The sequence below is a fragment of the Lacerta agilis genome, chromosome 5 (genome assembly GCF_009819535.1).
Source record: "Lacerta agilis isolate rLacAgi1 chromosome 5, rLacAgi1.pri, whole genome shotgun sequence".
Lineage (NCBI taxonomy): Eukaryota > Metazoa > Chordata > Lepidosauria > Squamata > Lacertidae > Lacerta > Lacerta agilis.
This window is the reverse complement of record NC_046316.1, coordinates 75,240,838-75,267,107: the sequence shown is the minus strand read 5'-3', so window position 1 is coordinate 75,267,107 and position 26,270 is coordinate 75,240,838. Positions and strand designations below refer to the sequence as shown.

Below are 26,270 nucleotides of genomic sequence, written 5' to 3'. Positions count from 1 at the left end.
TCTTTTTTTAAAACATTAAGTTTACTAACATAAATAGTGTTTATAACAAAAGGCACAGGTTTTTCTTTTTCTCCCCTCGACTATAAACAATGGAAAAGTATTTACAGTTTGCACAGAATATAGCAAGTGCACAATTGGTCTTTTTTCAGGAGTTTTAAAAATGTCTTTTTTTCTGTCCCCCCCCCTCCCTAGCCCCTTAGCATCTTTATTTCAGAATTCCGCAATGGTTTCTTCCCCCCCCCCCCCCCGCAGCAAAAGGGATCCAATTCTACAAATATCAGGTTAAAAAAAGGTTGTTACAACAACAACAAATCAACATGAAGCAATTCTCTCTTTTTTTCCAACCCCCCCCCCCCATTTTGTTCTCAGATCACGACGACGTTACTAACTTCTTCATACTGGATTACGAAATAGGGATAGCTCTGGTCGTCGTTGAAAATGACAAAGATCTGAGGCTCGAAGTAGTTGTCCACGCAGGAGTCGTACAGGTCGCTGGTGATGCTGCTGGGGTTCACGGGTGGAGGTCTCCGCATGGTGTGGTTGCCCACCGTGTACCTCCCTGTCAGTACTTTAGCCAGGAACATATAGTGGATCCCTTTGGGAGAGCGCTTGGAGAAGTTGTGGGAGTAGCTCGCCTTCCGGGCGAAGTAGCTGCCTTGCCCAAACATGGTGGCATGCTTCCCACAGACCCGGGGGTCAAAATTATGCTTGCAGATTCCGTCAACCACATCCTGAGAGGTGCCGTGGAACAAATGTCTTTCGTTCATAATCCTGTCCAGTCCTGTCATCTTTTTAGACATGTACTCCTTTTTCCTAGAAGCGGTGGAAACATAAAACGAACCAGTGAGTTCCAACAGGCACGCGGTAAAAAAATAAAAATATTCACACAAAAATCTCCATGCACAAATCGATCTGGAACAAAACAAGCTTTGATGGTGTTTCCTGCTTGGCAGGGGGTTGGACTGGATGGCCCTTGTGGTCTCTTCCAACTCTATGATTCTATAAGCACACCCTCCTTTGCGCTCTGTGTGTGGGTTTAATGCCTGAAGGTTGTGTTGTCGATACCGAGTGTATGGACCTAAATCACAGGGTGCAACAATTCTGGCCCCGAGAGACTCCTGTCTACCTAACTCTTGCCTTTCTCTGCTCTTCTTAAGGGGAGCTTAAGCAAAGCTCTGAGGATATTAACTCAGACTGGAAGTAGAGAGCTAAAAAGAACGAAGTCCAGCATAATGATTTTATTGCCAAGCTTCTGGGACATGTCAGACTGACAGCTGGGGACTGGAATACCTGAAAGTATCACTGCATTGAAACAATAACACACCTTTAAAACACACGTGAGTGCCTTCTTACACATACTATACTAGTCAAGTTAGGGAAAAGGCTAGCCCAGAACATGAACACATGCACATTCCCCTTCCTTGTTGTGCTATTTATCTTTCAGCAAGCAGTATTTTACATGGAAGAGCATTCAGGCCTTTGATTCTCCCACAGCTACAGCAACAAGGATTTCTGGTTTTCTGATGCACAGGTAAACTCTCCACCTAGTCTGGAAAATGGGCCGCCCCCCCCCCACCACATAGTTTTGCTTCAGTGTCCCTTGCAGCAAAATGCGTCCCCGGTTTAGCAAATTTAGAAAGAGGCCAGCAAACTTTAACTCAAACTGCTCAATTTTAAGACTTCTCCAAAAGGAACAATTACTTCTCAAAGTCCTAAGCTGCCAGGTTCAACAAAATGACTTCTCCTTTATAAAAAAAAACTAAACAAAAAAAACCCCAACCAACCAACCAAAAAATGGTAGAACATTTGGTGCTTCAGATGAATTTCTGGGCTTTTGCTAGCATTCCTAACCATGAGAGCCAGAATCAAACACGCTCCCACAACTCAGGTGTTTTCGACTGGGTACACAACTTGCTAAAACAGCTACTCATTTTTAACGAAATGGATCTGCGGACCCCCCTACACTTTGTATTAACAATAAAACTGCACTTCACAACTGGGCCAATTCATTTTACAGGGACGTTGCAGTACTGGAATTTCCTGCAATATGTAGCTGGTTGGACCAGACGCCGTTTGAGGACCCCCTTCCAACTCAACGATCCTCCCCCAACGAAAGCGGGGAGGTTTTCTCCCCAATTAATGAGGAGGAGGAGAATTGTTATTATGTGCGTTGGCTCACCTCTTATACTTCTCCCACAAAAACTGGTTCTGAACTCGCAGTATTTTCAAAATTTTGTATTTGGTCTCTGGCACAGTCTTATGAAAGAGGTTGTAAATGGTTCTGTAGCTTTTGTCTTCCTTTGACACAGGCACTTGGACGAAGTCCTGAGCTGGATCCATGCTGACCCACGTTTCAGGGTAGAAGTTTGGAGAGGTAACGGCAGTCGGGGATAAGACTTGTGAGTCGGCTGTCGGTGCCACGGGTACTGTGGGGCTGCCACCGAGAGTCCTGGCGTGGAGAGAAATTGGGATATTGGATCAATAATACAACAAACAAACAAACAAACAAACAAACAAACAACATAGTAATCTGAGTAAGTACTTTTAGAAGTATTTGGAAACAAGATTTCTTTTGTTTGGAGCAGGGCAACTGTTCGCTATACGAACCACCCTCCTGGGTCGACCCAATGACCCATTTAGTCCAGCATCCTGCTCTCACAGTGGCCAACCAGGTGCCCACGGGAGACTTGCACGTATAGGGAGAGATATAAATTCAACGAACAAAAATAAAATAAATAAAGCAGGACCTGAGTGCAACAGCACTCTCCCCTCCTATGGTTTCCAGCTGATGGATATTCAGAAGCACACTGCCTCCGAGATTGGAGGAGGAACATCGTGGTTATCTAGGTTGCGGGTCATACTTGGGAACAATCGCATGATATACCATTATACCTTCAAGCCTAAGTTTTTAATTTAGAAAGCTAGGGGCAAAAGGACCGACCATCGGGATAAATAGCAGCAACCCGTACGATAATATTGCTGGGGATCCACGGAGATGGAGCCGCCGTGGGATTTTTCACTGGGCTTGCGACGCTGTGCTGCAGAAACGCAGCATGTTTTCCGATGCGTATGAGCTGTCCTAGTGATCGCTCCTGCATCTGTTCAAGCCAGTCCCAGGTGAGGAATCCCACCCCTCCTACGAGGGAGAGTGCCACCCAAAGGAGACACAGTTCCCGGAACATTAAGCTGCCGTCAAGAAGGTCCCACGAGCATAGACCATGGAACACACTGCCGTGTATTTAAAACCTGAACACCAGGTGTTCAAATCCGGGGTACAGTTGGCTAACAGCAGCAATGGACTTCATTAAAGCTGCTACTGTACTGGGCACTTAACAATGGAGCTCTTCAACTCTGCGCCTTTATAGCATTTCCTTCCGTTCTGTTTTCCCTAAACCGCAGAGGACAACCAGAAGTACAGTGAAGGGAAAGGGCGTACTGTATTTAATTCTCCCTCAAACGCATAATGGCCCAGTGAAAAAAGAAAAAAACTACCTCTCCTTCCAACATTTGGGGAAGGGGCAATGCCCACTACAGAATAGTTAGAAGCCTAGAAACCAAGTTGCCATTCTACTTCCAGCTGCGGGAAGCACCCTAGATCAGTTTTATCCCTGCTGAATTTCTGGTGGTTTCAAACCACACGCAACACTTGTGACCTAAAAGTCTTGTGGGACAGAACCCAAGGGATGCATATGATGAAGGGTTATATTCCAACAAGCTGCAATAACACCTGGTCCTTAAAGGTGCTACAAGACCTTGTGATTCCTATGAACAGATTGACATAGCTGCTCCTCCGTTAACTAATTTTGAAGCAGCAGCTACCCATACTAAAGGAGGTTCGCCATACTAAAGGAGGTTCGCCCAGCCCACCACCAACAGAGCTCCTAAGCCTCTATAATGTGGGGCGAAGGCAAAACCCCACCCAATGCCGTTCCTCTGACCCACAGAACATCAACAAGCAGATTTCGAAAAGGACAGGAGCCTCAGCAGGGTCATGCACCAGCTCCTGAGAATTATTATCCAATCATAAAAGGCCCGATGACCTGTCATAGTGATTGGTTCACGCAGAAACTGCATTTATTGCCCACTAATGCAAAATTTGCAGAGCTGCTCCCCTTATTGACCATCTCCTATACAGTGCCGTGGAAATAATGCAAGGAATATCAGAACAGAATTCCCTTAATACAGCCGGGGGACCCAGGAGAGAGTATGGTAAGCACAGAGGACTTACACAGAAGTTGGATAAATCAGAACTGCAACTGAAATGCAGGTGTTCAGCATTCCCTTAACGGAATCCAGAACAACTGATTGCAAGGACACCTACGAAGTCAGAGAGAGCCTTTGAGGGCATGTGTAACAGATGGGGTTAGGTGCATCTAAAGCATGATCCTATGCAGCTAAGCCCACCCATAAAATCAGAAGGCCGCCATCCATCAACATCTGGGTAAGTCAAGAGCTCTCAATAAAGAAACATGGGCATTCCAACGAAAGGAAGGGGGTTGTGGGGGGTTCACCCACGTCCATTTGCCCCACAACAACGGTCACTGCCGAAAGGGATTCCCATCACTTACTGCAAGTATGGCATGAGGATCACACAGGAGCGGAAGAAAGGTCTCTTCTTGATTTCTCTTCGAATGCATGAATTCTGCTGGAAGCCATCTTTAATGTTCAGGACGTAACGGTTGTGCCACGTAACAAACCGGACCTCTGCCAGCCCTCGGTAGTTGGCTTCTTCTATCAATCGCACGACAGGCTGTTTTGTTTAAAAAAAAAACCCAAGTAAAAATTTAATAATCCATACCACTGGTGAAAATATACATACACATATAGCCAGGCACTGCTATATGCATTATCCTGAAGTTGGCAACGGTTGGCAACCTCCCCCCGCCCTTTCCGCCACACTGAAATGAAAGTTGCAATAACTGAGCAGAAGCCGATTGAATGAATGGCCTTCCCAGTCTTCAGGTTCTGGAAGGCGGGAGAGGACACATGCGTATTTAAACCTCTCTCGTGAAAGTTAAGGGTGTTAAGCATCAATTGGGTGTTCCTTGAAGGGCCACCGGTGAGCAGCTGTGCAAGGTCTTCTTTCTGCGAACATGTCAAGAGTTTTCCTGTCGACCCAGCACTCCCCAAGATCTGACTGTTGCTAGATTGCTACTCCCATCATCCCTGACCATTGGGCTATACTGGTTGGGACTGGTGCGAGTTGAGTGTCTAGCAACATCTGGAGTCAATAACACTGACTAACCCTAAAGTGGGCAATGGATACTTCCCCTCCTCTTCCTCACTCACCTGTGCCCTGCTGTCAGATCTGCTCCGGAAAGTCTGGAGAAACCCAAGAGCAGTTTTGGGGGCTAAGCAGATTTGGGGAGTCCCACTGAGCTTGCAAAACTTTGCACGCGTAGCTATGTTTCTGGATACAGAAAAAGCTACCAATTTACGCACAGCCTTCTCATTTATCCTTGAGCATCTTGCAAAGCAGGTTAGGCTAGTCAACGGTGATTTATAACCAAGACCACGCAGTGGGGGGGGGGCATCATGAACCAAGGCTTTCCACATCCATACCCCCCAACATTATTCCCGAAACTTAAGGGCGATGGTGGGGAAATACCTCAGAATATTCTCTCCAGCCAAAATGATCCCTGCAGAAATACTTCCAGATGGTGTAGTAGTTGGAGTTGGAACTTGCACATGCAGGCGTAGACAGCCTCCTCAGCTGGTCAAATTCGGTCGTGTCATAGAGCGCCAAACCATTCAAGTCGACTAAAAACTCATGGCCCCTGTGGGGAGGGAGAAGAGAAAAGGAGAACAATTCAGTTCCCCCTATCCATTCAAGAAGCGACTGGAAGTTACGATGTTTCAGCAGTTGCAAAGCTTTGCCAATTCTTCCTTCCACAGATGGAGGGGAAACCAAATGCGACCCACAGTTCCGCAAAAGCAACCTCTCAGGATGTAATAGGAGGAAGAGGTGAACGATCCAAAAAGCCGGGGGTATGTAAGCTATTTATTAATAAATTAATCACCCACTTTTTAAAAGTGACTTGCGGAAGATCAGGACCAAAGCAACTGGGCTCCATCCTTTCATTCCACAGCACCGTTGCAAATAATCACCCTCCCTCCAGCAGCTGCTGCTTTTTCGGGAGGGCGGCTGTTTCAAATCTGGGACCACGGTGTGTGTGTGTGTGTGTGGGAATGGGGTCAAACACCTCCCTGCACACCATAGCAGCAGTTATTTACATTTTAAGAGCATGCATGTCAATTGCATAACCTTTCATTTGGCCCCCAGAACTGACTGGGGCTTTGTACAGGGAGAGAGACACATAAAATACAAAAGCAGCAAACTATTAGGAGCAAGGAATACAAGCCAGAAGAATGAATACAAAACAGGATGCAGGCTTTGTAGGATTTGCATGTCCTTGCCCCACATCAGGGAGAACATTCCTGGGTAAGATGGATTTTTCCTTGCATCAGTGCCAGGACAACACCTTCCTCCCCCTCACTCTGCAATCATGCATAATTTTTGCTGAGAGGCTACACACCTACTTACGGTTATCAGCTGGATGCAAAATGCTAATCAGACAGGAACCAGGTGTACTCCCCACCCCTAAAAACCCCTTGTGAGTCAAATGCTCCAATTCATTCACGATGCCACCATTTAGTACTTCTTCCCTGCTGCCAAAGTTGAACAGGGCACGTGGTCTGCTGCGCAACAGAAACGGGGGGCAAAGGAAGCATGCTAGATTCCTTGCACTGCACTGGTGCTGTTCTCTAGATGAGGGCAGCAGCCAACGCAACTCCCCCAAATTCATGATCATACGCTTGCCGTCCGGTGCAAGACATCGGACTTGCACACGCAACTGAAGAAAAGCACCACCAAGTTTAACAATAAAAACAATACCCACCCCTCAAAAAAAAAAAACCAGAAACAGCAGTAAATGAGATTGCCATCTCCCCTGAACTGCTACACGTTTTCTCCAAAAAAAGCAGGTGGTTTGTAAAGGATAAACAGGGCAGAGTGCCACATTCCTTGCTGCCCTTCTTCTGCAATAACCCAGCGGGGAGCTCTATTAAGAAAAAAAGTGTTCAATTGCTGACAGAGAAGAAAGCCAATATTGTTTGCTTTTGGAAGAAGAGAGATAGGCTGCTGTATTGGGGGGGGGGGAGTGTTTACAATATGCGAGGAGGAGTAAGTGATCTGGCACCTCTGAGTAAGTAACATGCTAGCTGTCTGTGGCACAAACCTCTCTATTCAACAGCCTACGTCATCAGGTGCATAAAAACCAGCAAAGAAGCTGCTTCTCCTAAAGTTAAAACGGATCCATTTGTGCCATTGATATTTAATAAGAGAGAACTCCACACACACAGAGGCAGGCAGAGATCATCGTGCTCCAGATCACCGCATGTTAATGTGTAATCCGTAATTACTGGTGGACTTTACTTCTTTGCGGCAACTTAGCTCTGCTATCAAGGAAACGTTTTGCAAATGGGGAAGTGCAAGCTCGATTAGGTGCCGCGCACCTGTTGCCAAGTCACCTGCTAAAGCTTCTCTTTCAGTCACCTGTGCAGGAAGAAGGGAGGTGAAAAGATAAAATGGAAAGATAAGCAACAGCTATTGATTTCTCCCCCAGTTACAAGATTTAAGCTGCGGTGGATTTGGCAAGACAACTTCCCCAGCTGCATTCCCTATAAGCACGCAACATTGGGGGTGCGATTTGTAGGATTTTTGAATGGGTCAGAGGCGTAGCTGGGGGGGGCACACTGGGAGCCACACCACGGGGGGGGCACTCAGAGCTGCCCTACAGCTGAGGGGGAGGCAGTGGCAGAGAGAAGTCCAGAAACAGATGCTGGAATGGGTCCAGAGAAGCGGACACGGGGCAATGGATTCAAACTACAAGAAAGAAGATTCCACCTAAACATTAGGAAGAACTTCCTGACAGTAAGAGCTGTTGGGCAGTGGAATTTGCTGCCAAGGAATGTGGTGGAGTCTCCTTCTTTGGAGGTCTTTAAGCGGAGGCTTGACACCCATCTGTCAGGAATGCTTTGATGGTGTTTCCAGCTTGGCAGGGGGTTGGACTGGATGGCCCTTGTGGTCTCTTCCAACTCTATGATTCTATTAAGTATGTAGTTCTTGACTTCATGGTGCAACAAGAACAGGCACATCTCTCACAATAATCCAAGTCTGTGGAATGCTCTCCCCAGGGAACTTCACCGGGTGCCTTCATTTATATACCTTTAGGCGCCAGGCAAAAACATTCCTCTTTAACCAGGCATTTGGTTGATCCGATTTACATCCTATGTCCTTTTAATTTGTTTTTTTTTTGGGGAGAGGGTATTGGGTTGCTGTTTTTTTATTTTTATTAGGTATTTTGTGGTTTTATATCTTGCTTTTATTCTGTGAACCACCCTGAGAACCCAGGGTATAGGGCGGTACATAAATTTAAATGAATGAATGAATGAATGAATGAACATTCATTCAATGAAGCTGAATTTTGGAAGATTCAAGGAATGGGAAAAGAAGTGCATCTCTTCACATAGCACATAGTTAACTATGGAAAACCCTTAATAAAAATAAAAATTAACTATGGAAGTTGCTCCTATAAGAGGTAGTGATGGCCACCAACTTGGCTTTAAAAGTATTAGACAAACAGCTATCCATGGCTATCAGCCACAGTTGCTTTCTTCTACAACCGCCAGTGTCTAAGGCAGGATGTCTCTGAAGACCTTGTCGCTAGGAATCACAGGTGAGCAGAAAGCTATTGCAGATGTCTGCAAATGTAAATGGGGAAGAGTGCTAAGATGCTCAGGTCCTGCTTGTGTGTTTTTCAGCGGCATTTGGTTCCCCAGTGAGAAAAACAAGATGCTGGAGTAGATGGGCCTGATCCAACAGGTGCTTTTATGTTCTTACTTGGTAGTTAAGTTTTGGAACACGTTTCAGCATAGCTTAGGCGAAAACAGCATTCCTGACATTTTTATTTAGTCTCGAGTGTCGAGAAACGCAAGCCAAATCAGGCCAAATTCAGGTTGCGGAACGAATGTCATCTGACTGGTTATCAGTGCACTGAGACTATGGAAAGTCAAGCAAAAATTTTCCAAGGCACGTAGAACACTGGCGATAGGAAGTAAGCTACAAACACGGAACCAACAGCAACAGACCCCTTTCACCTTTAACATTCTGCACCCAGGTCCATGTTATAGAAAAGCTTTCGGCAAAAAATATACGTAAGCAAGTGCAGTTTTGCAGGTGTCTGTTTACACAGATGCAGATAGAGTTTCAAAGAGCACCCCCCCCCCCCCCCCCGGATACAAAACATGTTGAAATCACCTTTGGGAATTTGCAAACAAACAAGGCCTTTAAGAAGTGAGGGTCCCATTATCCATTTTCAGGCTAATTCCAAGCCTTATTTTAGCTTTACAGAAAACCTTTGCTCTGTTTAGGCTTGCCGAGTATTAGCCCTATGGGAGCACCCCGTTTCCCATGCTAGGGAAATGGAAAGTGCCATGTCTTCTTTTAAAAGCACCGGTTGCAAAGCTTTGTGGCTAGAAGCAGTCAACACTGGACAGATCTGGGAGCCCCTACTTATTTCAGCAACATGCATTTCTGCTCAGCTCTGATAAACAAAGCGCCGTGCAAGAGGTTTAAGTATCATTAATTCTGTGCCTACAAAATGTAGATAGGTACAGGGTTCGTGCTAGCTACTCAACAAACCGATTTTTTTACACAATGCTACCGAGAGTTTAAAAAGCAACAAGCACACTGGTGTTATGTAGACAGCTTGCCCTGCACGCTGCTATTTGATTACGTTTTGATCCTATCCTTCCTCCAGAGAGTGCACAGATGGTTCTTTCTTGTTCATTTTATCTTTCCATCTCAGCTAAAAAAACAACCTGCAATGTAGGTTAGGCTAGAAGGCTGTAATTGGCCAAAGGTCACCCGGTAACCTGCATGGCTAAGTGGGGATCTAGACCAACGTCTTAAGGATTACACCACATGGAATTCTCCAAGTATAAACTGGCATCAAGTTCTTCCCCCACCCACCACCTCACATCTGTAACACCCCCCCCCCAAAAAAAACAAAATCGTGCACACCTGTGCCCATCAAATGTGCTGCAAAATTGCTCGGGAGTTTTCTTGCACTCACAAGTGCTCCTAGGTTTTAAACTGAACAAGGCTAACATTTGAGTGTCACAATGAAAACACATTAGTAATGCCACCCTCTCTGCCTGAGGGTCTCCCTTAATCGTAGGCAGCCGGATATGTGGCTATTTACAAGCCTGCATGATTTTATTCAATAAGCACAGGTATGGGAGATCAATATTCCCCAAAGGTTCCAGACATAGTCTGAAGAGATAGGGCAGCAAGCTGACCTACCTTACAGGGTTGTTGGATGGATAAAAGGGTCATGATAGAAGGTCCTTCGAAGAAAGGTGGGGGGCCAAAGATTAATAAATCCCCTAGTGACCCTACAGAGATACCTCCACCCAATTCATAAATAAGTTAGTATTATATTATTGAAAATCACCAGGAGGAGCCTATTCCACCAGGCCTCTCTTACAGTATTATATTTCTGATTTAATAAAGTTATTCCTATGCTTGCTTCGATATGAAGCGCTCACAACCTCAATAAAGCTGTTCGGAATATTAAAACAGAAAGCATACTGGGATGTTATTGTCTCATTTGTTGGCAGCCGGTTGAGATGGAGAAATAGCCGAAGTCTACATATTTTATAAGCCCACTGCATGTTCAACGGGATATTTGAGAATTTAATCTGACAAGTGCATTAGTGAGACTTGATAAATATTGATTTGCTTGCACATTCCAAGGGAACAACTCCGGTTTATATTGTACTCTTGCAATTTATGCTTCGGATCCCCAGGGGGTTTGAGTCCAGGTTTATCATCTCTTAATATTACAGCCAATGCAACAGCCTCTTTGGAAACTCACCTACAAATTCCAACCTTTAGGAGCCTGGACTGTTGTTGTTTTTTTGTGTATGTGTGCCCGTAGCAAAATTTATTAAGTACTTTCTAGATAGCCAAGGGATTTTAGAAGAGAGCAGAAACATGTAAGATTAAGACTTTTTCTTTTGCAAGGAAGAACTTGTTTTAGACAGAGGAGGATGAACAAGGAAGCCTAACTGCACGTGAGTAGATGTCAGCTTTATTTAAAATTGTGTGCTCACCTTTCAGCACAATTGAGATCAGCTGGAGAAGACTTGCCATGGGGGTGCCATTCTGCCCGTGAAGTTCCTTTTGTGACTGCAAGGATCCCTCCCCCCCATCCTCAGTAACACCGCAAGGATGTGATGCCCTCTCAAAGAGGTGCTTTGTGCGAATCCTGAGCAAGCTGGTTTGCCAAGGTTCCTGGTCGTGAGAGTTTTACTCATGTATATGAAGCAAGGGCAAGTTCGTGGTAAGGGGGAGAGGGAAGCACACAGAGGCATGTTGCGGGCATGGGCTGCATGAATACACCTCAAATGTCCTAACACAGGCACCCCCAAACTCGGCCCCTCCAGCTGTTTTGGGACTACAACTCCCATCATCCCTAGCTAACAGGACCAGTGGTCAGGGATGATGGGAATTGTAGTCCCAAAACAGCTGGAGGGCCAAGTTTGGGGGTGCCTGTCCTAACAAGGAAGCACTTCTGAAGGAAGGTTGTTTCCATACGCCTTTCTAAGAGATTAGTAGACAGGATGAACTTGACTAGCTGAGAGGATGAACTTTGAGTTCCTACTGCAGTTCTTAAGCATTTGCTTGCATAGCTTTAGTCAGAACTCTTGAACGCCACAAGTGCAAAGTTCTGCAGTGGGCTATGGGGCGGAAAGTGTTAAAACGCTTCAGAAGTACAGCAGTGCTGTGTCCCAGTGAATATCGGGTCTGGAAAGAGTCACAAAGCCATGGGTTTGTCAGAGCAGCTCCTGCGGTAAGGAAATGACACCCAAGAAAATCTCACATTAACTGTTGGCCTCTATGCAAAGGCAAAGAATTTTGCTTACTCGTATTTTGTACTGAAGTTCACCCACTCACTTAAAAAACCTCCACAAGAGGTTGCCACATGTTTTATGCTCATCTAATTTTAGGCACATGTAAATAACTCTGGCACGGCGCTAAGAAGACACACCTCTTGGCCCCCATCCCATGACATATCTGTACCTGACTTGAACCAGAAGGGGGACCAAGATTTGTGGTACAAATATTACCAGCACGTTTGCTGTTTTAAAATAGCCGAAGCTGCACCAACGTTTTGGAATGAGCTTCCGCTGGCACTATGGATGTTTGCTTGGGTGGGGAAGAGAAGCCGAGGAACAAGCGAAAAATGAAAAACACTAAAAGTCAGGAGTGCCTGTTGTGCTCTGGTCCACGGGGTCCCGAAGAGTCGGACACGACTAAACAACTAAACAACAACAAAGTCAGGAAAAAGCGTTGTGTCAGTACATGCTAGTCAGCAGGCACATTAGTGCTCAGGAGAACCTGTTTCTTCCCAACTGGAAAGTAAAAGCAAAACAGGAGAGAAGAGGGGTTCAATCCACTTGGAAACAAGGTTGGCTGGGGAGGGAAATGTTCTCCCTGCCATAGTGTGTCGTAGCAGAAAGTATTCAATTCGGCTGCAAGTTCTGGGAAGCGAGAAAACAACTCATCCAGGAGTAGCCACAATTGAAATAAGCAGCTTTGGCTTCTGAAGCCCTACCTAGCATACTTTAAGGAAGCTGCTTCCTTCCTCGTGCCTCACTACGATCTCCAAGATCAACCAAGAACACCCACTTGGTTTCACCTGGGCTGTGAAATGAAGTTGGCAGGTGAGAGATGCCTTCGCTGTGACTCCTCCAGCTGGTAGGTGATTCCCTTCTGCTAGCAAGTAGCCCAAACTCAAGGGGCTGGAAGTCAACAAAGGCCCCATCTGCACTATACATTCAAAGCACTGCGATACTACTTTAAACAGTCATGGCTTCTCCACAAAGAATCCTGGGAGCTGGAGTTTCTTAATGGTGCTGGTAAGTCGTTAGGGAGACCACCTCCTCGCCTCACAGAGCTACAATTCCTAGAACGCCTTAACAACCAATCCCTTTCCCCCCAGAGAAATTGTGGCATGTAGAGTTTGCACTCATCGCCAGTTAAAAATGAAAAATGCTCGCCAGCCAACATCAAAATTAATGGAGAAACAACCAGCAGCTTCTGAGAGGGAAGAATGATTTCAGAAAGGAGGGGGGGAAAGGCAATTCTTTTGGCAGCATTGTAAGAGCTCAATGCCACAGGAGTCATAAAAATATAAACCGATTTATAGAGGGGCATCCGAGTTCTTTTAGCCATGTATGTCTGCTTACGCCATTCATTTATTCAGCCGTATTTTGTGACCTGGGCTTTGACCACCACACACTGTCTGCAACAAGACTGGATCCATCTGGCTTTCCATATACAGAACCTCCCATTAAGCAAGGTGCATACCTTTAAAGCACTATGGTTCCACTTTAAACAGCAACGGCTTCTCCCAAAGGATTCTGGGAGCTGCAGTTTGCAATGGGTGCCGAGAGTTGTCTGGAGACTCCCATTCCGCTTAGCCGAGCTATCTCTCCCAGATTTCCCTGGGAAATAAGAACTGTATCACTGTTAGGTGAACAGGGAGTCCCTACAGCTCCCAGAATTCATTTGCGGGGAGGCCATGGCTGTCGGAAGTGGCATCATAGTGCTTAAAATGTGGTGTGAATGTGACCAAGATGACTCCTAATCTGGTCAGGACACAGTCACATGGACGTCTTGGGCGCACAGAATGTTTAACTGCAGTCTCCAGGTCAGAACGCTCCTGACGTGGGACAAAGGGGCATCATGCCTCATCAGCTACAGTCCAACAACTGTTCCCTTACTCTGGTGACTGTGCATTGATTCATCAGCATTGGTCAATTGGTGTGTGGCTGGAGTAAACAGACTGCAGTTCCGAGGGAAGGAGGGGGGAAACACCCCCCACACAACACATAGTGTGAAGTTTTGCTTAATCACTCTTGGAAACTGGTTCACAAAGCCCTTTGTTCCCCTTTTCACCTAGCAACAGTAACTATTTATATATGCGGCAAAAATACAAGCCAAAGAAGTCCCCACCTCCAGTGCAACTCCTGGCTGTGAGCCTCTCCCGCAACACGGGATCTGAGAGGAGGAAGAACAGAGGAAGAACGGGATCTGAGAGGAGGAAGAATGGGCTACTAGAGTTAGTTTTAGCTTCCAGGGCACTGGCAAACACTGGGCAGAGTGCTAGCGCCTGTCTGCATGCATGCTTTGTTGCCAACGTTATCTGTCAAAATAATGAGCCGGTGAAGGGAATTTCTATACAAGTTCCCACTCCAGCAGGAGTGGGCCAGTGGAAAACTAGGTTTTGCAACCAGAGTGCACAAAACGGAGTTCCCTGCATAACAGCAAAGTCAAAACTCTTCTCTGCTATAATAGGTTGTTGTCAATATTCATCATTCCAAAAAGCAAGAGAGTTGGGCCTAACTGAAAGGAAGTTGGTTTTCATGGACATGCAGCGATTTTCAGAAAAGAATGCTTCATTGGGCAGAGTAGCATGCTTTCTGATAGTTTACACAAAGCCACAGAAAAAAAACAGAATATAATACTGGGCACAGCACTCTAATTTTATCTTTTTTAATGCGCATTTTTAGTCTTCATGGTGTATGCATTTGCACAGGTAAACTTGAGGGACTGGGCAGTACCTGACAATGGCTTCATATCCAGGGGAGAGCTCAGGAAGGTTTCAAATGGCCAAGACCTTGTTTCTGCTCAAAGATCACAGAATTGCTTGCTGCCTTTGAGCAAAAGCAGAAGGCGTTCCATTTGTGGAAATGTACATTATTTATATAGGACGCAGAATCCATCTTTTCTTGGCATAAGATTTTATTTAAGCCACAGTGCACAGTCCTGATCACAGGGTACTGAAAAGGCAGAGTTTCCCAAAGTTTTTGGCTTCCCAAACCCAACTTGTGTTCTTAAAATGAAAAGTGCCTAAAAAGTGAGTATCTTTTTAAAAGAAATTCCCGAACTTTAAGGATTCCCAAAATCAGAAACACAAAAGGAACAGGACGGTGTTGATGCATTTCATGTGCTCAAATCCAAATCTGGCAAATACTGACAACGTTGGTTTTATAGCCTCTCTATGTGGCTAAACCACAGAGCCTAGGGCTTGCCGATCAGAAGGTCGGCGGTTCAAATCCCAATGACGGGGTGAGCTCCCATTGCTCGGTCCCAGCTCCTGCCCACCTAGCAGTTCGAAAGCACGTCAAGTGCAAGTAGATAAATAGGTACTGCTCCGATGGGAAGGTAAACAGTGTTTCTGTGCGCTGCTCTGGTTTGCCAGACACGGCTTAGTCATGCTGGCCACATGACCCGGAAGCTGTCTGCGGACAAACACCAGCTCCTTCAGCCAGTAAAGCAAGATGAGCGCCACAACCCCAGAGTCGTCCACAACTGGACCTAACGGTCAGGGGTCCCTTTACCTTTATAATATAAAGTCACTTTTCAAGTAGCCTCCAATCCAATAATAAAATGTTTTATTCTAATCATTATCCAACAGGCTGGTTAGTCAAGCTGAAAGAAATATATACAAATATATACAAACTATTTATCTGCCCAAGGAATTCATAATGACAGGAATAAAGATGGAGCTGGTTCCTCACATTACCAGCTCATGCCCAGATTTAGACTGCTACGTTGATCTTCATGTGCATCTTGATACAGAATTCTGCCCGAGCTTCACAGACATCATCATATCACCATATCAGCAAGGATGCACTTTTTGTGTGATGCAGGATCTGCTATAGAACCTCATACGGAAGACAAGAGAAGCCTTCCCTAGGCTCCCAACTCTTGCAGGTGACATGGATTTATCCTGCTTGGGGATCGCGTTTAAGACATACAAATTATCCAGCCTTTCCCCATTCCACAGCCTCCCACTACTTTCGCACAAACCGTCCGAAGGCCTCCTTTAAGATTATGTCTATTGCCAAAGATGGGCAACTTCTGTGTTAATCAACATGCTGGTCGCTTATCTCTTAACTTCTCAAACCGTGTCCTAGGTTATCTTTCCCATATGCACAGCCAAGCCCTTGAGCTATGCCAGGCACCCAACCTGTCAGTCAAAGCCACCTGGCTGCAAATACCATAAATACAGAACAGTGCTGCCTTTATTGCTGTGTCCCTTACCTTTGACCGTTGACAAATGCTACGTGCTGAGTCTACAACCTGAGCAGGCTGATCCTACCCAGCCTGGGTGGGTAGTGGACTCTCACAATGATTCTTGCATAGGTTAGCTAGATCTTTCAACATACGCTCAGCTTCCTAAAACAGGGGTAGCCAGTGGGCTGCACTCCATACATGGTTGAACTGCAACCCCAACGCTGGTTGGGGCTTATAGGCGATGTTGGTTGGACCCATAAAAACATCTGGAGGGCCATCCCTGTCTTAAAAGTACAGTTCCATCTTTCCCCTTTGGTTTCTTATTCTCAATAAAATCTTTCCTATGTTCAGGTTTGAGGTTGGAGTGTGCATTCTGCAACAGGGCTAAGGGACCGCATTCCTTCCATGCACTTAGGCTCCTCTGCTTCATGGTACAAGAAGCCTACTAGGAAAACATCCTGTCCTCACAAGGGTGGAGAAGTGTGTGTGGATGCTCCCTCGCCCCATACAAAATAACTGGCTCATAGCCCTAGCTTTTCCCTCCCAGCCAGAGCCTAAGGGGAAAGAGGAGTAGTGACAGACTACTGAGTAAGTCACTTGCACAGCTGGCCATTCTGGCAAAGGCAGAAGCGCCATTCCTTTTTACCCATGGCCAGTGTAAACCTCTGGCTTGGCTCTTTGGGGGATCAAAAGGCTGCACTCCTCTTGCCTTACAGAGCACCCTTCCAGTTTCCTCCTCCTTGCCCACTCTCCACAGTCACCCCCTTAACCTTCTCAAGTTCCAGAAACCTCAATGCAACTGGCACAGAATCTGTATATTCTTCGTCCAAACGTATGCCACGCCTTTGACCTTTCCACCCAAAGGCTAATGGAGCCGGGCAGAGAGGATGACAAGAACCCTGTTAGCACAAATACCTTTGCAAATACTTGCCTGATTTTTCTCACCCTTAATTAAAGTTCATCTGTACCGAGACCTGCGGGTATAGGGCAGTATACAAATTTAATAAACAACAACAACAACAACACTAGGAAACCATTTATCACAAGGACACAGTCTTGCAATAATGGAAAGTATGGGTTGTTGTTTGTTTTTTAAAAGCATCTGAACATAACTACCGCCTGCTTCTGCACTGAACTCACTGCAATGACATTCTCTAGGTCAGCCTTTCTCAACCTTGGGTCCTCAGATGTTTTTGGCCTACAACTCCCATCCCCCCTGACCACTGGTCCTGCTACCTAGGGATGATGGGAGCTGTAGGCCAAAAACATCTGGGGACCCAAGGTCGAGAAAGGCTGCCCTAGGTGCTTTAAAATAAACACAATGGAAAACCACCCCGATTGCACAGAAAGAGAGAGGGCAGAAACTCGCATTTTACACCTCCGCCAAAGGTTTGCAAAAGGTTGAGGAGCACAGAAACGTTCCTCCCTACCTTTTGCTTATTTTACAAGCACTTTTCTACACAGCTAAGCTTAAACAACAGCAGCAGCAGCAGCAGCAAGGAGGCACCTGCCCTGGATGAGAAGCACTTGTGGGAAGGGGCGATGATGGTTCGGCAGCAACCAGGGTAGATTTTTGTGTAAAGAAACAGACCTGGGGGGAAACTGCCTGTCACCCCACTTTTTTTGGGGGGGGAGCAATTATCATAATTTCTGCCATCCCTTCCCCACAGGTGGGCAGGGTTTGCGGCACAGGGGGGGGGCTTACCTGGACGGGTGCCTCCCACCTACTTACGTTGGCCTTCAACCCGCCCTCGGCCAGGGAGGACAAAGGACAGCCAGCCGGGGATGGGGCTAAGGCCAAAGAAAAGAGGCCGAGCCTTTCGGCCAGGCCTCACTTGGTTCTTCTCTCCAGGATCACCCACCCAACCCTGCAGAGACTGCTTCGGAGTACTATTAATCAAGGGTTAATAAGCCTGACTGGCTGCTGCTGCTGCTGGGTTTACCTATGTGCTGTTTCCTTTCCTGTGAGCATGGCACAGCGGAACAAGGAACAGGATGACCTAGACCTGGAGCCAGGTGGCAGCTGCTTCCCCCCTCAATCTTATCTGCATAGTAACAGGAGTAAACAGGAGTCTGCTGACAATTTCCCCTGAAACATTTTCACAGCTTCCCCAGATCTACACAAGATAAAAAGCCAATAGATTTGCTTCATATGTAAATACAGGCTTTGAAAGGGGTGTGTGGATACCAAGAATTCGCTGGAACTCAGCACACCAGAAATCAGCAGTCATTCACCTCTTTCTTGTTTAGGTATTTTGCTTACACCCCCCCCTCCATACAAGCACATGCACACACACCTGGCAAAAGTACACAGCTGAGTGGATAGAGAAAACGTCACAAAATTCATCTGTTCTTATTCATAAGGGGTTATTCTCCTCCATTTCAACAGCTGTTCAGATCACTCAGTTATAACTTTCAAAAGCAAAGCCAAACTCCCATCTCCAAGAAGTGTTTTTGGAGCAGAAAAACATGCAGCAGACTTAAAACAAGAAGCTACAGATTTAAGAACCACTTTTTTTCTTTTAAAGAAAGCAAAATGCAATTCTCCCACTTAGAATGTAAGCTGTGTTGGAAGCAAGGGGGTGGGAAAGATTCATAGTGCATGAACTTAGTAATATTGGGCAATATTATTACAGACTTCTTCTCATGGAAGTTTTGAGGACACCTCAAACTCATCACCTCGACAGTAGTTATATGCACCTTATGTTGCTAGAACAGCAATGCATTCAGTTTGGGAAAGCTTACTGGCAGAGTGGAATAAAACAAAACTTGTTCGAACTTCTTCCAATGCAGGAAAACGAAACCAAGAAGTGTTTCATAGGGAAGTGGACTTACAGGTGAAAAAATCTTAAGGTTGTAGAAAATGGACTATATCACTCCAGGTGCATTTTTAAAAAAATGTTCCCCTGTAAAAATATATAAGAATATGAGAAGTCCCGTTAAACCAAGAATTAGTGCAGCAAGGACATGGTGGTTCATTATGTGCTAGCTTTCTACCTGCAGGCAAGTGCTTTCTGTCCTAACAACTCGTGAAATCTCATTCTGCTCCATGTTTGTTATTTGTCTTGAGATGAGCATGGGGACCAAACATCCCTAGAGCCAAGTGTTGGTCCCCAATAATTAACTCTGAATTTCTGAAAACTAAATTTATAAGAAAGAAATAGAACAATGGCAATCTGCATTTGAAGAATGATCTCTACCCTAGGTATTTTCCTCAGGTCCTTCAATAAGGCAGGTGTTTTAGAACCCCAATACAGTGCAGACTACAGTATAAGGGTTTTACACAAAAGCAAGCCCCACTTTGTTTGCAGGGTCTTACTTCCAGGTAAGTGGATTACAGCCTGAAGGTTCTTTACCCTGGGGGTTGGCAATGAGCTACAGAGATACAAATGAAAGAATGTCAGAAGGGAAGGCATTTCTGTTTTAATATGCTGCAGCAAGATAATAAGAGTACACCGATTTATCAAAACAGGAACTTCTTTTGTAAGAGCCCCATGGAAATGAACGAGGTGTTGAGTAGCAATAGGGGCACACATGCCTGCATTCCATCACAGCAAGCTCATATGGCAGTATTCCATCTTTACCCCATGGTAGACAGCAAAAAAAAACAACATGAATGGAATCCTGAAATTAAGGGGGAGGGGGCGCAGGTATCACACAATCTATCCTAAACTGTTTCTATGCCAGTTGGTCATTGTAAAGGTAAAGGGACCCCTGACCATTAGGTCGAGTCGTGGACAACTCTGGGGTTGCGGTGTTCATCTCACTTTACCGGCCGAGGGAGCCGGCGTACAACTTCCGGGTCATGTGGCCAGCATGACTAAGCCGCTTCTGGCGAACCAGAGCTTCCCACTGGAGTGGTACCTATTTATCTACTTGCACTTTGAGGTGCTTTCAAACTGCTAGGTGGGCAGGAGCAGGGACCGAACAACGGGAGCTCACCCCTTCGCGGGGAATGAAACCTTCTGATCGGCAAGCCCTAGGCTCTGTGGTTTAACCCAGGTCCCATTGGTCATTGTAGGAACTACTATTTAAGAACTAGTGCCTGGGTTTGCTCCCCCCCCCCCCCGCTTCCCTTCCTGTCCCTTTTACCTTTTGTGTCATGTTTTCCAGATTGTAAACCAGCAGGCAGGGACTCTCCCGTTTTTTTTTAACTGACTGTACATAAGCCATTCAAAGGAGCCCTTTTTGGCTGAAGGGCAGGGCACAAACACTCTATAAATACATGCACATTTTAGAACAATCAAGGGGCGATACTGATTGAAAAAGAAGCCATTTGCGAGCCACAGAGAAGTACTTTAGTCCCCAGGGGAGCCAATGGCTCAGGACCTACGAACTTACTTAGCAGCACAAAACAATGACAATATTATGGACACAGAGCATAATGATGGGTCACTGTGCCATGTAAGCTGTATTCAAAACAAAGGAAGGGATAAAAAAAGAGAAAAGAACCCCCCTACCCCCCTGCTGGTTACTATCTGAGACCGGCTGCAGCCTGTCCTCTCCTGGAACTGCTGAAACAGACATTTCCTTGTTGCATGCAAGCTTTATTGCTCAGCTTCCAAAGCTAGGCTGACCAAGAGAGATTAATAGCTTTAGCCCAACAGGGGTGGTAACCATGTGAACCAGGAGGCTCTGGCAAAACAAACTCAGGCGCTCAAGGTGGCCAGGTGCAACAGGCCACTATCTGCACCTAGTTGCCAGGAGACACAGCATCTGAGGAGGAGAGGGGAAAGACAAGTTGCATTGACCACAGGGCCAAAGACTTGCAGGGGCCTCTGAAAGTTACAAGATTCCCAAGTCATTTTAAGTCAGAAGTAGCCGGGCTGCCTGGATTGATCAAACATCCAGAGTTCGCAAAGGATCTCAGAAGTAGCCCAGCCTAAGCCTCTGCTAAAGCAGGGCATTCTGAAACAACATCTGCAAACAGGTGGCCCATCCAGGCTTTGCTTAAACAACCTCAAACCAAAGCGGTGTCTGCTCTACTGTTCCTCCTCATGTTTAGCCTACATCCTTTTTTCATTTGAACAGACTGGTTCACATCCTACTACCCTCTGGAGAAACAGAAAACCATTCTGATTCATCACCCAGGGTGTGGTTTTTTTATTACAGTATTTGGTTTCCCCCCCCCCCCCTAAGTGCTGATAGTTCTCTCCTTTTCAGGTTTTGCTTTAATGACTAGTGAGCCGTTGTGCATAACAGGCCTCACTTGGGTCAGGCTTGCATTAGTTAGCATCCTTTTAAAGCCAAATCTTGCTGCCCATCCCTTCGATCATGCTCCCCACACATTACCTGCATGACACCAGGTGTAGGACAGGTGACTAAGACTTGCTCCAAACAGGAAAGCCTGGTGGAGCCAAAGGCCAAAAGTTGTTTGTGTTGTAGTTTTATGTTGTGAGCCACCCTGGGATCTGTGGGTATACAACTTCAATATAAAAATAAACAAAAGTTCCCAACCCTTGATCTAGATACCAAAGAATCGCCTCAGGAGCTGAAGTTCTCTTGCCTCACCCCAGGAAACCATACAACACCTGTAAAAGAGGTTAAAGGCCAGGCATAGGCAAACTCGGCCCTCCAGGTGTTTTGGGACTACAACTCCCATCATCCTTAGCTAACAGGACCAGTGGTCAGGGATGATGGGAGTTGTAGTCCCAAAACATCTGGAGGGCTGAGTTTGCCTATGCCTGTTAAAGGCAGTTTTGAACACCAAGTCTGAATTATGTTTAAAAAAATCCCTTACAGCAACAAATACTACAAATGCAAGGTGTATGTAGGAAATGGGATTTTTACTGAAAGAAAGCATAGCAGCAGAAACAGTCACCGAAGTCCTAGTGTAAGATGGCACCTTTGCCATCCTACACATAGGAAATTGAGAAGAAAATTTGTTGAGTGCAATATTCATTGGTATGATGAAATCTTCTTAAAAGGGAACTTCTGTGACATTTTGTCTTCCCTGTAAATGATGATAAATGTTGGGCTGGAAAGAAACTAATTAGGACATTGCCACAGTTAAGTGTAAAATCATGTGGGTGTTTCTACAGTACCTGGCCTTGATGCCGACTTGCAACTTGTGAATACAAAACATCACAGGTACAAGATCTTTCTTTGGAGGCAGATCTTTGTGGGTGTCTATGAATGAATGAATGGATGGATGGATGAGAGGCTGCAATCAATGAACTTCACTGATTTCAATGAGTCCATTCCAAATATGACTAATGTTGGGCACTGCCTGTAGCTTTCATGGTGATCTTTACATGGAAGGTCTTTCCACACAGGGAAACTGCAACTGTTGAAGCAATGTTCTGGCTACAATTTCAGCAATAGCAGAAACAATGATTTACACAACTTGGAAAAGTAATAAATCCAAAGTGACTCCACTTTGCTGCAGAACGAGCCCTTGTGTTCAGATACGGGACTAGGGAATATTATCACCAGATGCCGACTTGCAAGAAAGAGCAGCGTTTTATCTAGGTTGTGACAAAACGGAATGCAGGTTTTTAGATCTACTCCTCCTCCTCCTCCTCCCAGATTTCAAAGCAAAAGTTCCAAACTCTGGATAACCACAATGAAACACAAACAGCTCTGAAGCATTAAGAAGAATGCTTTTGGCACACAAACAAATAAGCTACTTGAACCTCTTACTCAGGTTTAGTACTGCACAGTCTTAAGAGAGACAGAGAGATTATCAGGCTCATTATTTACAACATGTACATTATGGATTCCTCAGTCCCAAGCCATCCCCAACAGAAGTTCATCCAGCTTCTCCTTGATGCCAGATTGAGAAATTCCACAACATCCTCAGGCAACTGTCCAACCACCCAGCTGTTCCTGCTATTAGACAGGCCTTCCCCCTCACCTCACCTCCCAACTCTAAACTCTGCACTGGTTGCAACCTAAAACCCACTGCTGCCTGCCTCCCTTGTTAGCACAAGTCCTGTAGGAGTTCCCTTGCTCCCTCAGTTCAGCCGCACATGCCAGAGTCTGGAATTTGCAGGCAGCGCCTGAAGGACCAGCCTGACAGCACAAGCAACTCAGCCAGTTGCTTGGGGCAACAGTAGTTTCTTTACAGATGCCAATGAGGAAATCCGAACAGGATGCCCCAGGAGCCCTTGTGATGTCACAAAGGATACCAGGGCGTCCACTCTTGAGTCACGGCAGTGGAGCTACTTTGAATGGCAAGGAGCCCAGGGCTAGGGCTGAATGCTTGTAGAACCTGCCTTACCCCCCCCCCCAACCTCCCACCCATTTGCTCTAGTTGCAACTACTTTGCGTGACAAGGAATTGGTTCATATTTCAAAAGTGCCAGAACACCCTAATTGGCACAGTTCCTTTGGAAGGATGCAGGTACACAGACTGAATCCGGAACACTGTGTTCCTTTGCAAGAGCCCAGACATGTGTAGTAATCGAAGAGATGCAGCAATGCCACCTTGACAGAAAGGCAGCAGGAGAGGGAGAAAGAGAAGGCATAAACAAAAGTTTAGCTTCCAGGGGCTTCCACTGGCAGCCTTTGCAGGCTGGCTAAAAAGAGGACATTCCACATTTATTTCGGCTGTGCAAGATAAAAGGAACAACTGCTCCGTTGACATTTTCTTCCATCCTGTGTGCAGCAGCAAGTGGCACAAAAAAGGGAAGAAAGCCAAGCAATGTTTATTATTCTGTTTCCAAAACACAACCGTGCCAGCCAGCCCCAAATGGTGGAGTGAGTGCTCCTGGGGGTGGTGGTGTTTTTCAAACACACATCTTTTGGGTTGGTGGCTTGGCTGTGGATCGAGGTGGTTGAGCACGCTTTACAGATGTTATGGGACAACCTTGAAAATATGGTGCAACCTCCACCCACTTGGCTCTCCTCAAGGATGTACTTCATTTACATGGAGCTGTATGTGTCAATCACCAACTTGGCTGGGTTTGAAAATAGCAATATATCCTTTGGAATCAAGGAAACGGGTGCACTACTCCTTTAAAAACATGTACATGGGCCAGCTCTCTTTAATCAGCCTGGTTGAGTTTTTCCTCCTAACGCTAGAAGTCAGGAACACCCAATGAAGCTGGATGTTGGAAGATGCACAGTTGACAAAATATTTTTTTCTTTTTACACAGCATATTAACTATGGAATTTGCTCCCAAGAAGACTGCCTTAAAAGCTAATTTGAATTAGGATTAGAGAAATTCATGAGTAATAACTCTCAGTGGTTACTAGTGATGGTGAATAGGTTCTATCTCAACTAAGTTTCCAGGTATCAAAGGCAAAGAGTGCTGTTGGGTTCAGCTTCTGCTTTGGGGCTTACCATACACATCTGTTTGGCCATTGTGAAAGCAGGATACTGGGATTGGGATGGGCCACTCGGCCGTTCCAGTGGGCTCTCCCTTTTGTTCATACGGGACAGGATTCACTCAAGAGCAATGTGTGGATTCTCCCCCTCCCCTGTGGACTACTCTTCCAGTGCCTTACGTTTAGTACACTTCTCTTGTGGCAAGTGTGGATACCAAAGGACTGTAGTTACTCTGGATTAGTTCATGCCCAAGATGAAAGCCCAAACACCATGGCTGTTTACACGCATCAAAAGCAAACTTCTACTGCCCCTAAGTTTTAGCAAGATCGTAACACAGAAAAAACACACCACTTACTTGTTCTTCTACTGAAAAAGGTTGCTGACCCTGTCCTACTGTCTACTCAGCCTTCTTACAGTTCAAGCAAGGGCCAATAACCCTTCATCAGATGTGCATCCACATGCTGTGGTTTAGAAGCACCCTCTCAAATCTAGCTGGGCAGTTTCCATTAAGGTACATGAATGCTGGGTGCTGGACACAATGAAAACCCTCCAACTATGCTGTTTGGCCTACAACTCCAAGCATTCTTGAATTTTGTTCATGCTGGGTAGGGCTGCTGAGAGTTGGAGGTCCCAAAACGTAGATGGCCACAGGCCTGTTTTAAATGAAAGCCTGTTAAAATTGGGCTGTTCAGTTATCAGATCACCTGAGATTACATGGATACCTTTGAAGAGATTAAGGGTGTGCCACCTAAAAAGCTACTAATTTAGTCAGACAAAGGAATTTTAGTAGGTCAACAATTCAAGGTAATAGAGGCTATATGCAAGAATGCACTTTTGAGAAAAGGGTTCCCCAGACTTGGCTAAGATTCCTTTACGTTTAACACAATGACAGTTTAAGACAAGAAGGGCATCTTATCACTCACCGGTATCTCATTTTGACTTTGTCGTTGTCCGGGTTGCAGTAGAGCCTTTCCATTTGCTCCTGAGAGTCAGTGGTCACACTCTGCCACACCTGTGTGGCTGTCCTCCTGACCTGCCAGTGGTAGGGCAAGACCGTGTGGTGCCTGGGGCAATCGCTGCCGAGGAGGCAGACCCCCTGTAGAAAATCCACGCAGATGTCCACCCCGTCCTTCTGGTGAGTGTGATATTGCAGCTGGTTCAAGAGTTCAAACACAAGGTCGAGGGATGCCTCCTCGCTTTTGTCCTGGAAAAGCCCAGCTCCAAACTTCTCCGCCGGGTTCAAGCGGCACTGGACCATGAAGCTGTTGCTGTTGTTGTTGTTGTCCTGGAGCACCCCAGGATAACCTTCAAGTATCTTGTCAGGGCAGGAAAGAAAGGCAGCAGCATCGCTGGAGGCAGCATGCAAGGAGTGGTCCTGGAATGGCTCACTTGCAGGAGAGGTAACGGAGGGGAAACCCTGCTCCCCAGGCTGGGCCTCCTGGTCAGGAGACCCGTCTGATATTTGTCCTTGAACGTCCGAAGTCCCTGCCACCAGCACAGCCATGCTGCTGTCCGGCTGAGCACAGGGAGCCGCGATCCCCAACACCTTCTTCGCGACAGGTTCGCACAAATTGCTACGGTTGCCGTTCTGTCCTCTGCGCAGGAGGATCGCATCCAGGGCACCAGACCCCAGCAAGGTGGTGATGATGGGCCGCAGAGCCCTCAGCGTCCCTGGGTCCAGCAGCTTCTGCACTTGCTTCTTCTTGAAGCAAGGCCTGACCGGCGAGATCTTTCCGGAGATCCTCGCCTGCGGAGCAAAGGCCTCTGAAGGAGTGGTGTCCGGCACCTCCTGGCAGCAGGCCGGCTGAACTGCGCAGGGTTCGGTTTCCATAGCTTTGAGGGTCTC

The 26,270-nt window shown here is 46.1% G+C and overlaps 1 protein-coding gene across 1 annotated transcript; it reads right to left on the bottom strand.

The window, feature by feature from the left end:
- Positions 1 to 240: 240 nt before the first annotated feature.
- TIPARP (TCDD inducible poly(ADP-ribose) polymerase) lies at positions 241 to 26,270 on the bottom strand. The gene is made up of 5 exons (XM_033150496.1): positions 25,348 to 26,270; positions 5,609 to 5,777; positions 4,569 to 4,750; positions 2,180 to 2,449; positions 241 to 813 (listed from the first exon to the last, which is right to left on the bottom strand). The coding sequence occupies exons 1-5, from the start codon at positions 26,253 to 26,255 to the stop codon at positions 366 to 368; spliced, it is 1,977 nt and encodes a 658-aa protein (XP_033006387.1). The 5' UTR covers positions 26,256 to 26,270; the 3' UTR covers positions 241 to 365.